This window comes from Nicotiana tomentosiformis, chromosome 4 (assembly GCF_000390325.3).
Source record: "Nicotiana tomentosiformis chromosome 4, ASM39032v3, whole genome shotgun sequence".
Classification (NCBI taxonomy): domain Eukaryota; kingdom Viridiplantae; phylum Streptophyta; class Magnoliopsida; order Solanales; family Solanaceae; genus Nicotiana; species Nicotiana tomentosiformis.
The window spans coordinates 43,285,276-43,298,754 of NC_090815.1; the positions used below are offsets into that span (position 1 = coordinate 43,285,276).

At 36.1% G+C, this 13,479-nt stretch overlaps 1 protein-coding gene across 1 annotated transcript; it reads left to right on the top strand.

Moving 5' to 3' along the window:
- Positions 1-9,745: 9,745 nt before the first annotated feature.
- Positions 9,746-11,072, top strand: LOC104113665 (transcription factor PRE6-like). Its single transcript, XM_009623905.4, has 2 exons — positions 9,746-10,221; positions 10,827-11,072. Exons 1-2 carry the CDS (start codon positions 10,096-10,098, stop codon positions 10,977-10,979), a joined length of 279 nt encoding a protein of 92 aa, XP_009622200.1. The 5' UTR covers positions 9,746-10,095; the 3' UTR covers positions 10,980-11,072.
- Positions 11,073-13,479: the final 2,407 nt, after the last annotated feature.

A 13,479-nucleotide genomic window follows, 5' to 3' on the forward strand; every position in this document is an offset into this window, starting at 1 on the left:
TTATCGTTTGAAAGTTAACTAAAACTTCAAATGCTTCTGCCGGAATGAACAAGAGATGTCCTCTTCAAGAGCACCATAAACATAAGGGCCCTTTATTATGGAACCCTCGTAGTAAAGGGTAGATTCCGGAAGCGTTTATGCCTGGAATCAAAAGCTATCGGATTAAAAAACTCGAAGGTCTAATCGACTAAATATAAAAGAAATATTTTTGTGCAACACTTAAGCAAAAAAAAATTTATTTATTTATCAAAGTGTCAAACTCGGTGAAAAGCTTGACATAATTAGAAGATTCAAAAAAACAATTATACATCATCGCCGCCGGAACCCGAAGGGGGAGATGGATCTACAATTCCCCCGGTAGAGGAAGGCGGATACGCTCCGGGTTCAGCGCCTTTATCTTCTTCAGTATCCCCTTCAGTTCTTGAGTACTCAAAACTAGTGCTTGGAACCAGTACTCGAGAATTGAGTCGCAGTGGGCAGAACAGGAAGATTTTGACGAGTAGATAAATCCAGTTCCTGGGCATGGGCAATATAATCGTCTATGTTGGCGATGCCCGATTTGGCCTCCTCCAAGGTCTTCCTCTTCATATGATATATGGAATATGTCTTCTTGAAGTCAAGGGAATCCTCTTGGCCTTGGAGTTTGGCCTGGAATTTATTGATTTTGGCTTGAAGCTCTTCCCTTTCGGACTTCATAGCATGGAGGCGGGTGTCGAGCTCAAAATTCATAGGTCCATGGACTTCTTAAGCCTCTCTTTCATTCGGTCCCTCTTTTCCTCGGCAACATTGGCCTCCTCAATTTTAGAGCTTAAGTCTGCCTTCAAATTATTGATCTGCTCCTCGAAGGCAGACTCGCGCTCGGCACCATCAAGCACAACGTCATGGCGCTTGACCCACTTAGCCTTAGCCTCTTGAAGTTTTTTGTGTAATTGAGAAGCTTCTTAGATGTGGGCCTTTTATCTTGTTCGCTCTGCTGAAACCGAGCCTCAAGCTCGCCCATCTCAACAGCTTTTGCCTCTAACACTGGGAGGCGCGCAGCAAATTGGTTCCTTTCGGCCAAAAGTTGATCCCGCTCAGAAGCAAGTCCTTTCTTATCGAGGATCAACCTTTGCAGGCCTTCAAAAAAAAGAAAGTTGGCCTATAAAATAGAATATTAAAGTCAGGATTTCCATTGCGGCATGTGAATAGAAAAGAAGATATGAGGAAACTAGTACTGTACGTACGTCGCGCTATGCATGGCATTATTTATCAGGAACTCTCCAGAAAAGGAGCGCATTTTCTTCTAATCTTTCTCTGAAGCCAACGACTTCGGATAATTCGCAAGCTCCACCGGCTTGGACAAAAGATGGCACTCTTTCGAAATCGAAAGAGTAGCACTTCTCCTCCCTCGAGGATCTGGAGAAGGTGTTGAATAATTATGCCCCAAATTCCCGTGGTCGGGAGACCGGGGAGGAGAAGCACCCCTTTCTTGGTCAGGTGGTACCGGTGAAGGAGACGTAGTTGTTGCTGGTGGCGAAGGAGCAACTAGTGTCAATGGGCGTGGACCCATCGGTATGGAAGGTGAAGAAGCAACGGTGGTAGAAGAACTGTTGATTGTTATTGGCTCAGTGGTCGGAGGCAGAAGAGGCTCAGGGTCTGAACTCCTTGGACCGGAGGCAACAAAAAAGGTCGGAAAACAAGAATCAACATTCTCGATCAATCCCGTCTCGCCCAAAAGTGCCTCAACTTCATCCGATGTTAGGTTTTGAAGTGCTCCCGGTTGAGCATCTGATTGAGCTAGTGAAGATCTTTTTCTCCTTTGAAGGGGAGCTTCTTCACCACTGGCTTCCCCTTCATCGACAAGGACCATAGTGGTCGGCTTGGATTGCGTCTTCTTTGCTCTCTTCTCTTAAATCCCAGTCGAGGAGGAGCGCCATCTCTTTGGTTTCTTGATCTCAGGCTGGGGACTCCGAGAGGAAGCACCCTCACCGGAGGCTCGGGTATATCCACGAGCTATGCTCCGGGCAAGGACATTTTCTAATACCCTCCTGGCCTCCTCGGGGTCAACCAAGACGTCAACCTCGTGGCAGGTGACAGAGCCCCTTGGAAGTCTCGTATTGGACCAAAACACAGTGTTAGCAGTTTGTTCGTAAAAGATTTCTTATGTTCGAACAGGGGTAAAATAAAGGATGTTTTAACTTACCATGGTGCTTGGCCTTTCGCCCGTATTTGGGGGACATTTCTTTCCACTGGCCGGATTCTGGAGTCATGATTTCCAGAATTTTCTGAACCCACTGGTCCAGACCTTAAACACGGGATGGTTCCCATCAGGTGGCTGAGACAAAAGAAACAAAAAAATCAGTAACAACATGAAACAATCTTTTCATGAAGGAAGGAAGTGAATGACCGAAAACTTACGAAAGTGATTCCACGACTCGGGAAAAGTTAGAGTTGTGGCCGGGACGATGTCCCTGGTAGCAACGACAAAGGATCGTTCCATCTATCCGTGATTGTTTTCATCATTTATGCTGGTGAGGAGAGCGTTGTGACCATGCTTGCTAAAGTTTATTACTCCCCTACGAAAAATTTTGGTAGAGTAAAAGTTCATTATGTATGCAAGGGTTAGGGTTTCCCCGGTCTCCATGCTCAGTTGGCGAAGGCAAGCCACCTTCTGCCATATAGATGGGCCTACTTGTGTTAAGCATACCAGATACCGGTGGCAAAACTCCAAAATTATTTGGTCAATCCCTTCACTCGACTCTAGGAAAAATGGACCCAAAGTAAAGGGATATGTACAGACATACATAAATCCCTCCTTAGTGAAGGTAACCTGTTCTACCATATCCAGGACGAGGATTTCAAAATTGGGTCAGTTGCAGTCCTCCTTCATAGTTGGGATACTAGAAGGGCGAATAGAGGAGGGATGCCTACTAAATGGCCGAGTCAGTGAAGATGCAGAAGGAGCCTTCTCTTGAAAGGCGTTAGCGGTGCTAAGATGATGTGGTATGATGGTGCTAATAGTGGGAGGATCAGAATCGACATCAACTTCCTTGTCCTTATTTTTCTTTGGGCCTCCACCGAAGAGAAGATTAGTGTTTCCGAAGAAGACAGAGAAAGAAGCTATGGTAAAAAAAGTTCAGTAAAACTTTTGATGAGAAAGTTGAAGAAGATGCAAAGATGAAGAAAGGCTTTTGAAAGTTGTAAAAGTGAAGAAGTAAAAATGTTAAGTAGCACGAAAGTTATAGATAGCAAAAATCGTGGTCATGATTACCTCAAAAACCGGCGAAAATATTTGCTGAATGGTGGGGAAATACGTGTTCGGGGTATTAAATGCGAGAAAACTTGCGTCCTTTCAAGCTTCAGAGTCTGTTCAGGAATTTTTCCGCCAAGAAAGAAATCTTCGCCAACTTTTCGGTAACACTAAGATATGTCACCGAAAAGTAAGGGGACTATCTGTATGGGGTAAAATTGGTTTATAACGGGTGGTCGAATAGTAACATGATACGTGAAACCAGAAATAGGCAAAGGGCAAGTCAGGGAAGAACCAATACCAGATATAACGAATGTAATCGACATAGGGTAAATCCCGAAGGGAGCATAGTTAACAAAAAAAGACCAAGGGTTTTCCATCGGATATCATTCAATGAGGGAATATTCACTAATATTAAATGAGCGACCATTGCAGAGAATATTTGCATTCATAACCTGTCATCACGTTCATTAATGACTCTTTTGTTACCATTTAAAAAGAGCTTGATACTAGGATCTTGTTTCCCTAGGAAGAGTTATAAATAGCAGGCCCAGCAGCCATTGCAAGGGGATGAAATATTCTGCACACAAAAGCTTTATTTTATTATGTTTGCTCTCAATTCAACAACTTTATTTGCACTTTATCGTTATGTTCGCTTTTGCTCTCGGAGATACTGTGTTCGGAGCTAGGCTCGTCATCTTCTTCAATTTCAATTGCTAATCTCAATATTAATCTTGTCTCTTTATCATTTTTTGGATCAAATCAATTCGCTTGTTTATTAATCATGTAACAAATTCAACTATATTTTTTTACGGGTAAACAACAATACATTTGAGTTCGATTTCTACCATCCATTATTTTCCTTATTTCTCGATTCTCTTACGTAATTTTAAAAAAATGATCCTTCCACAAAAAAAATTGGCATTGTATGAATTCTAATATTCAGTTGAGTCTTTCATTATTCTGTTAAAGATATAAAAAAAACTTCAAAAGGAAAAAGGAAAAATTATCTTGGTGCAACAACTATACAGGAAATTCATCTTGTCCCCAAAAACTATACAGGAAGTTCGCCGAGAAAAGGTGCAACACATCCCTATCATGTCATGTAATTTCTTTCTTTTTTTTCCTTCCACTAGTCCAGTATTTCTATTTAGTCCAATGTGAGCTCAACTCATCAAGATAAATATATACACTAGAGGCGGATGCAGTATTGTGACACCACATTCATGAACCTAGTACTTTAATTGTGGAGCATAAATAATGCATAAAAATTTACTAAAAGTGTAAGTAATAGTAAATATGAATCCATATTTAAAAAATATAATAAGTTAAATACTAATAGCCTTAAAGTTTAAACCCATAAAATTTAAATTTTAAATCAACAACCAATAAACATCCCCTGTCCGGGAAGAGTTTGGAAATCTCTGTTGCATAGGGCTGACTTTGAAAGCTTATATCTCGTAATCTACAAGGAAGTGGAAGATGAGCAACAAATGAAAGTTATAGCTCTTGGAGTCTAGTTTTCAGAAAGTCAAACCATTCATCATTTGGAGTTTTATACAAAATGTTATGACCATTAGAGGCTGTCTAAGAAGAGTTTGAAAATGACTTTTGAAGAATTTGTTCATCGCGAACGCGAAGAACAAACCCCTGGACAGCAGAATAAAGTCCAAATTCGTGTCATTCTTCCATTTTTGGACCAAAGAAGCTCGGGTGAGCCGATTTTTTGAGAGTTTTTTAAGGAAAACATTGGGGGTAAGAATTTCTAACTTGATTTTGATTAAATTACATGAATCTATTGTTGTTTTTATCACTAAATTAGTGAATTGGGTTGAAAAATTTAGAAAACCCTCTTGGTTTAAATTTAAGATTTGGAGGTCGATTTGTTATTGGAATTCGATAAAATTGGTATGGTTGAACTCGTATCGGAATGGGTGTTTGAATTTTATGAAAATTATGTCGGGTTCCGAGAGTCGGGTCCTGCGTTGACTTTTGTTGACTTTTTGGAATAAAATTTTAAGTCGACGAATTATTATCCGAAATTATTTTCGATAAATTTTAATGAAGTTATACAATTAATTTGGATAGATTTGAGCGGTCCGGAGGTCAATTCAAGCAAGAAGGCGATTTTGGAATATCGGCATAACTTCAAAGAGGTAAGTGTCTTGCTTAACCTCGAGTGGGGGAATTACCCCTTGGGCATCAAGTCTTATGTGCTATTTGTGAAATGTGAAAAGCCGTGTACGCGAGGTGACGAGTACGTACTCGGCTTATATGTGTAAATGTTTATTGAGTTAAAGTCTTGAGCATATTATGTGATAAATTGGGTAATTGTTGGTTTGTTGTTGTTAAATCTATTGTTATATGATAATTTGATGTGATTGTTACTTGATTATTTATGTAATTCCGTGAATTTGTTAGTTTGATAATTATTGGAATTGAATTTCATTATGGATTTTTTCTCTGCAAATAATTAATTAAATGAGCTTAAGAAGAGGTGTTTATATAATTATTAAAAATTTGAATTTAATGAAGACTTTGCTTTATGTTGAATAGTTTCTATCTCTATTGGTTGTTTTTGGGTGTTGTACATATTGTGTGGAGCTTTTGGCTATTTTGTTGTGAAATTAATTGATTTTGTTATATTCTTAGAATTTGTTATGGCCATTGAGCAAACTGTAATGTGTAGTGATTTTATTATGTTGCCGTGATAACTTGTCGTGTAAATTGTTGTATTGTGTGAATTATTATTTTGAGGAGATAAGGGTGTCATTTCACCGTTGATATTATGTGGGTATAAGGGTGGCATTTCACTGTTATTGTATTGTTGGAATATTGTCTGGGCGGATCGATAAGGGTAGCAATAGGAGCGATAAGAGTGGCTATTGATATTGTCTGGGCGGAGCGATAAGGGTGGCTATAGGAGCGATAAGGGTGGCAATCGGAGCGATAAGGGTGGCTATAGGAGCGATAAGGGTGGCAATAGGAGCGATAAAGGTGGCTATTATCATGGACGATATGTGATGATGTGGGGTTGTGGTTTTGATGATTTTCATGTGATGTTGTGATTTTCTTGTATTTATTTTTATACCTTGTGTAATTTATCTTATTGTTGGTAAATTGATAACAATCTGATTTATGGTGAAATTGAGAGCCTGTGGCTATGGCCAGGCAGATTATAAAATGAAATGTGGGCATGAGGTGTCGTGAGTAAATAATGAGGATATTTGGCACGTGAATTGTCCGTGCAGTTGAGATATGAAATGTGGGCACGAGATGCTGTAATGAAATGATAATGATATTTGGCACATGAGTTGTCCGTGTAGTTGTGATATGAAATGAGGGCACGATGTGCCGGAAAAATATGATGATTTAATTATGGACACGAGGTGCCGTGGAAACATGAAAAATGGCCTGAGACCCGTGTTTACGAAAAATATGAAAATGGGCTGAGACCCGTGTTTTTATGATTTTGAAATGAGGTGTCACATGGTGACTTTTAATTGAAAGAATTATATTCAAAATATTTATTTGGAAGGATTTTTATTCAAAAAGAATTATATGAAAGAATTGTATTTGAAAGATATTTATTTAAGAAAATTATAATTGAAGATATTTATTGAAAGAATTTTATATTCGAAAGATGTTTATTTGAGGAAATTATATTTGAAAAAGAGTTTTATTCGTAAGAATTATGTGTGAAAGATATTTAATTGAAGAACTTGATTTAACTGGGTATAAATATATTTATCAATTGTTGAGCGATATTAATGGTGATTTTATTGTCTTACTGTGCACATCACTGGTTGTTTTATGTTGTCCTTATTGTTATTTGTTTCCTATTATTTTGTATATTATATTGCACAGGTTATTAGACTAGTGAGTGTCTTGATTGCACCTCGTCTCTACTCCACTGAGGTTAGTCTTGATACTTACTGGGTACCGACAGTGATGTACTCATACTACACTTCTGCACATTTTTGTGCAGAGCAAGGTATTGGAGACATCGGACTTGAGCAGAGTTAAAGCGAGATCGTAAGGATTCAAGGTAGTGCTGCTTAGTCGTCGCAGTCCCTTGGAATCTTTTTATTTCATTGTACTGTTAATTTGTAATCAAACAGTATTGTATATTCGGTACTCGTGATCATTCCATGTATTCAGTTAGAGTTCGTGACTCAGTACTACCAGTCTTGGGAGGTTGTATATTGTAATTATTTCCGTTGTTAGTTTTAAAAGAAATAGCTTCAAAATGTAATTGAAATCGGCTTACCTAGTCTTAGAGACTAGGTGCTATCACGACGCCTGTGGTGAGATTTTGGGCCGTGACATCCAAAGAAATTGAAACCGAGGGACTATCTTCCTAGATTAAACAAGGTGAAGATCTGCTATTTTTCGTCTAATGGTGAAATGTTAAATCTTTTTATTACCCACCTTAAGGTGGTTAAAATTTATTAAACTAAAAGCAATAAATGAATCTCAAGAGAAAGAGGAAAACCTCTGAGTTCCAAACAAATGAAGCTTATAACAATGCAAATTGGAAGACTTCTGCAGTTTAACTAAGTGATGGATGAAACAAAACCTTTTATGACTTAGATATGATAAGTTGGAAAGGTCTAGAGAATGTCACTCCTAGCTAGACTTCATTTTTCTTTGAGAGGTTAACTTGGAATCCCTTTCTTGTTCATGGAAAGAATACAAGTTATAATCTTCTTTTATCTTTTGTTTTCTTTTCTTTATTTTATTTGTCCTCTATTCTTCTTGTCGAATATCCATATTCACCTATATCATCATCAAAATCATCGTCATCAGAAAAAGAGAGTCTGTCCAATTACTTCTTCTACGCCAGAACCATTGATTGGGTTTGTCCTGCTGAAGTTAGGTAAAGAAAGAAGGGTTTAATGATCATCGGCTGACATTACTAAGCAAGAGCCAAGAGTTAATGGAAGAAAATTATTCCACGGAGGGAGCTCTAGAGGCGGATTCATGATTTGATGTGTACTAATTTTAGATTTTAATTCTTTTGAGTTATTGGGTTCTTAATTTATAATTTGCACATATTAAATGAAACTTTTTAAGATGTATACATAGAGGCGAAATGAGAACTTCAAGCTTATGGGTTCGGGATCTTAATCCTTTTAAATTATTGGGTTCTAAATTAATAATTTATACATATTTAATAAAATTTTAAGATAAAAACATGATTTGAACCAAAGTTACTGAATTCGACCGAACCAGCAGCCGACATTGTGGCTGTGCCTCTGCGGATACAAGATTTGGATCAAAGCTATTAAGTTACGTGAATATCTTAAATGGTACATCCCCTAGTTCTACACATAGCTGCACTACTCTACTCCAACCTCGTTGTCATGGATATGATTCACATCTCTTTCAAATCATCATCAAGTCATCATAAAACAAAAAATGTAAATGAATTCAAATACAGATACTATTTCTTATAGTATGTTAATAGAATTAATTTTATATACCCGTAGTTGGGGTGGGGTGGGGTGGGGTGGGGGAAGGTATAGAGACTAAAGTGGTCTTTGTTGTTATATTAAAATGACAGGGAGATAATAAGATAACATGGGCTTGCGTGCTGCTACTGACACAAGAGGCCCCAAAATTGGCAGATAAACAAGGGCAAATTTTCTATTAGCCTTCTTCCCCTACTTGACTTCGTAAACTAACCTCTAGTTTAGGAGACATATGGAGAAGGACATCAACGCGTTCCTTCTCCTACCCTTTAACCCACAATAAAGTAAAAACAATATAAGTATTGATCAGAAAATGAATCTTGGATCTAATTTAATCCAAAATCTAACTCATGAGCTGAGAACCGCTCAAAATCATATAAGTTAAGAGACCAAGTTCTCCATCAACTACTAATATTTGAATGTAACACCCCCACACCAAATCTGACAAATGAAGCGTGGACAATATAATATGTGACATGAAATCGGGTAAACCAAAAATTAGAATAAGTCTTAGAAATTGAAATTTAAACCTAACTCAATCCTAACAGTTAATTAGGATTGTCCAAAACTAAGTCCTCCCCTTCCACTATCGCCTTGTGAACCTAACAATTATAAGCAAATCTATGTTCAATTCGACATATATACACGTATACATACACATATCTTTATATATGTTACTCCGCGCATAATTATACTAAAATTAAGTTTATTATTACAAAAAAACAATGGCTACAATAACTTTTATACCAACGGACAGAGGCAGATGAACATATATTTAATAGGTTCAACGGACCTCATAACTTTTGATATGAAGTATATATATATATATATATATATATATATATATATATATATATATATATATATATATATATATATATATATATATATATATGTGGATAACATAGCTAAAGTTCAATAATAAAAATTTTAATGATTGAATTCCTTAAATATTATTTAAATTCTAAATCAACCTCTACTCAAAATCATGAATCATATTTTCTAATAATCCACCAACCCATCCAGCCTACCCTAGCCTCCTTATTCTCTTTCACCGATTCCTTCTATTTCCTCTCTATATATTTCAAACTTACTATAAAAACAAGAATAGCCCACAGTTTTCTCCCATGCACTTGTCTATTGATCTTCACCTCCAACACTTCTTGCTTAGTGTTTTTCTCTTACTCTTCTTTATGGTTCCCATATCTCTTTGTCCATAACTTGTCTATGAAATAGTTACTATCCTCTGCTCTTTTTAAACTCCCACTCAACAGAACTCACACAATATTCACTCGAGATTCTATTATAACTTCTCTCTGACAGCTTAATCACAAACTCTTTCCGTTCTGGTTTATTGTTTGAATTGTGAGTTCCTTCTCAGTTCCCCTGACAATGTCAAGCCGAAGATTACGTTCGAGACAGTCAGGAGTTTCAAGAATAAGCGATGATCAAATTGCCGATCTGGTATCTAAGTTACAACTGCTTATACCTGAAATCCGCAATAGGCGTTCTGACAAGGTACCATGAATATATATTTTTGAATTTAAGTTCTATGTATTGACTGGTGTAATACACAATTATGTCGCTTATAAGATAACATAAATAAATCTCTATAGTACGTATTAAATATTGCTAACCTGATAAAACTAGTAACTAACATAGTTACACTGATCGTTCAAAAAATTGGTATTGTCATGTATATAATTAAATCCGAATATTTGTTAGCTATATTTACTCCACATTGGTCATTTGTTGTCTTCAATTACTTACTATATCCATGTTGTGTGTGCACAAATGAACACATTTTCATGAAGCCATTCATATTTTATGTGGCCTTCGTTTTCTTTTTAGGGATAAGTTTGAGGGTCATATTCTCATGCCCACAAGCCCTCATTTAATACTCTGTTGCAGCATGTGGTGTAGGACTCTTTGTCACTTCATAATATTTCTTGCTAGTCACATTTATAGGACTCTTTGTCACTTCATTATATTTCTTGGTAGAGTACTCACATTTGTTTACATGCATTATTTGAGCTTATGTTAATTAAATAAAAGGTTTAATTAGTTAGTATATGATCACGTGAATAATTATAACTTTTATCTTACCATTTGGTTTGAAGCAGGTTACAGCTTCCACAGTGTTGCAAGAGACATGTAACTACATAAGAAGTTTACACAGAGAAGTGGAAGACCTAAGTGAACGATTATCGGTGCTTTTGGATTCTACTGAGAGTGATAGTGCTCAAGCTGCTATTATTAGAAGTTTACTTATGTGACAATAATTGCCATTATTAGAAGCATACTAATTTCAACTGCTACCTCTATTTTGTACTTCACTTTAATTCCATCTTGTTATTTTGGATTCCAAAGTTTTGCAAGAGACATGCAACTACATTAGTAGTTATATTTAATTAGCGTTTGGCCACTAGGCCAGTAGTGTAGGAGAGACGCTCTCTCTCTCTATTTAGACTGGCTAGTATCAGCTATGTCATACATATATATATGGCAAGTTTTGGATAGTATTATTGGTTTCTATCCATCCATTTCAAGAGCTGATGCTTCTTTGCCCAACCATTGTTAATTATAATTAAATATTTTATCATCTGTCATTCTGTTACTTTCTTTTCATCTATTAGGCGTACGTAACTTTGCTGCATCATAGGTGAATTTACAACGAGTATAGAGATCCATTGGACTATTTTCATCCTGCCTTTAATTAGTTTTATTCTATATGATGTCGTTTGACTTATAACGAGTAGAGATCAATGACTTACTTTAATCTACATATTCCAGTTGTAGTTGTCTCGGCTTCTGCTATGGCTACGGATACCAATACCAATACCAAATTTATTAACATAAATATCCGATTTTTTGTAAACGGAATATTAATATTAAATCCAAACGTAATAGTATATGCCCTTCACTTTTTGTAAAAGACATTTACAAAACAGTTTGCACCTCTTCAGAAGAACAGTTTGTACCTATAAATACCAGTCCACTCTTTCAGATTTTTCATACGAATTTCTGACTTCTCCTCCTTTCTTCTGCATTGTTTTAACTACAAACAAAGCATCAGTAAGTGTGATTTGCTACCGATTTTGTGTTTGCTGAAATATTGGTGTTTGAAGTATCGCTACACCAGTGTGTAATTCGTTCCATCCTGGGAGGAAATAATCCACAACCTTGGGTACTAGGAGGGGATTAAATTCCTTAAGGAAACACTGTGAATTCAGTGGGCTCGGATTAAATTCTGTTTCATTTACATTTATGTTATTTTATCTTCTCCATAATTGTTTTACAAATACAGTTAAACAACAGTAGTCATTAACTGTGATAGTTTAATATAAAAAACAAGACATTCTACTCTAAGTTTCAATGGTTTGACTCTTTAAATTGTTGAAATTATCAATCTCTTTCTATATAACTTATGATTTTTACGTAGCATGCTAGGTATCTGCTGATACTTGAGATATAGCAAAACATTTCATATGAAATAGAAATTTAGTGTGGTATCTGGCGAGCTCTGACTAGTGTGTGCAATTAACAAATCAAGAGGTAAGGTTACAAAATTAATTACTCAAAAGGCAGTAATTTCAACATTAGGCTTTACTAGAATGGATATCCTTTTGTTATTGGAGTGTTTTACTTCCCCTGTAGGATTATCCGGTGTTAATCCAAATTAATCAGTCCATCAAAATTTTGATACCAAATGATTAAACAAAAATAAAAATATTAAGTAGGATTTTACAGGACAATCTTTGATGCCTGAAAGTCGTATCCACTAAGCACGTCACTTGACAGCTTCTTGTCAGCAAATGTCTAATTCGGTATATGAAGATCAATGAAATTTTAAAAATTAAAAAATAATTAAAAAATAATAATAAATGACATTTCAATTTACAAGATGCAGTACCCCTTGGTGGACCATTTCGTAGCTTGACAAAACTAGGGGTTTCATAAGGTTCATGTGCGGCAGCTTGGCTAAAGAGGTGTGGACCATGCAATACAGAATGCGCATGATTTTATTACGTTTCAATTTATATATACAATATTTTTCGTTTTGGGGCTTCACAAAATATTTGATGATATTATATTTTAGTTAACTTTTATCATTTTAAAAATTTAAATACGTAAAATTATACAAATTTTAGGCTTTTATACGTTGTTCTCTGTAAAACTACTTTTTTCTTTTTACTCCATTATTTTTTGTATTTTATCTTATAATATTGTAATAGATATAAGTGAAGTTAATATCTTAAATAATGCGTTATTCAAACGTCGTTATATGTATTGAGACAGATGAAGAAATTTTATCTTATCTCCCATTGTACGACCTCACGTGAGGCTTCCTAACAAGTTAACAATCCTTTGGCACTAACCTCTAACCCTCGGTAGTAATTGTAATTATATGACAAGTTGAGGAGAGAACGTGGTAATTATATGAATGATGTAAGTTGATCATATTAGGCAAGTTGCAGACTAACAAAAATAGAACTTTACTAACCTTTCTCAACCACTGTTTCCTACCGTGGAAGTTGGGGAATTCATAATCCTGAGATACCGTATTATTCTATTTGCACACTTGACAAACACTTATCCTAGGTCGTGATGGCGCCTAACACCGCCGTCAGGCAAGCCAACGATGATTGATCCACTTAATTACTCATTTTTATTCCTTTTGAAATCATAATTTCCATTAACTAAATAGTATGAAATAGAATTTACAGGGTGAAACAATTATAATTACATGAACTACCATACTAAACAGTCAATAGG

What these genes read in the sequence shown, in the direction of transcription:
- LOC104113665 (XM_009623905.4), top strand. Translation starts at nt 10,096, where the DNA reads ATGTCAAGCCGAAGATTACGTTCGAGACAGTCAGGAGTTTCAAGAATA. An exon ending in GCAATAGGCGTTCTGACAAG is followed by an intron (nt 10,222 to 10,826) that starts GTACCATGAATA and finishes GGTTTGAAGCAG; the next exon opens with GTTACAGCTTCCACAGTGTT.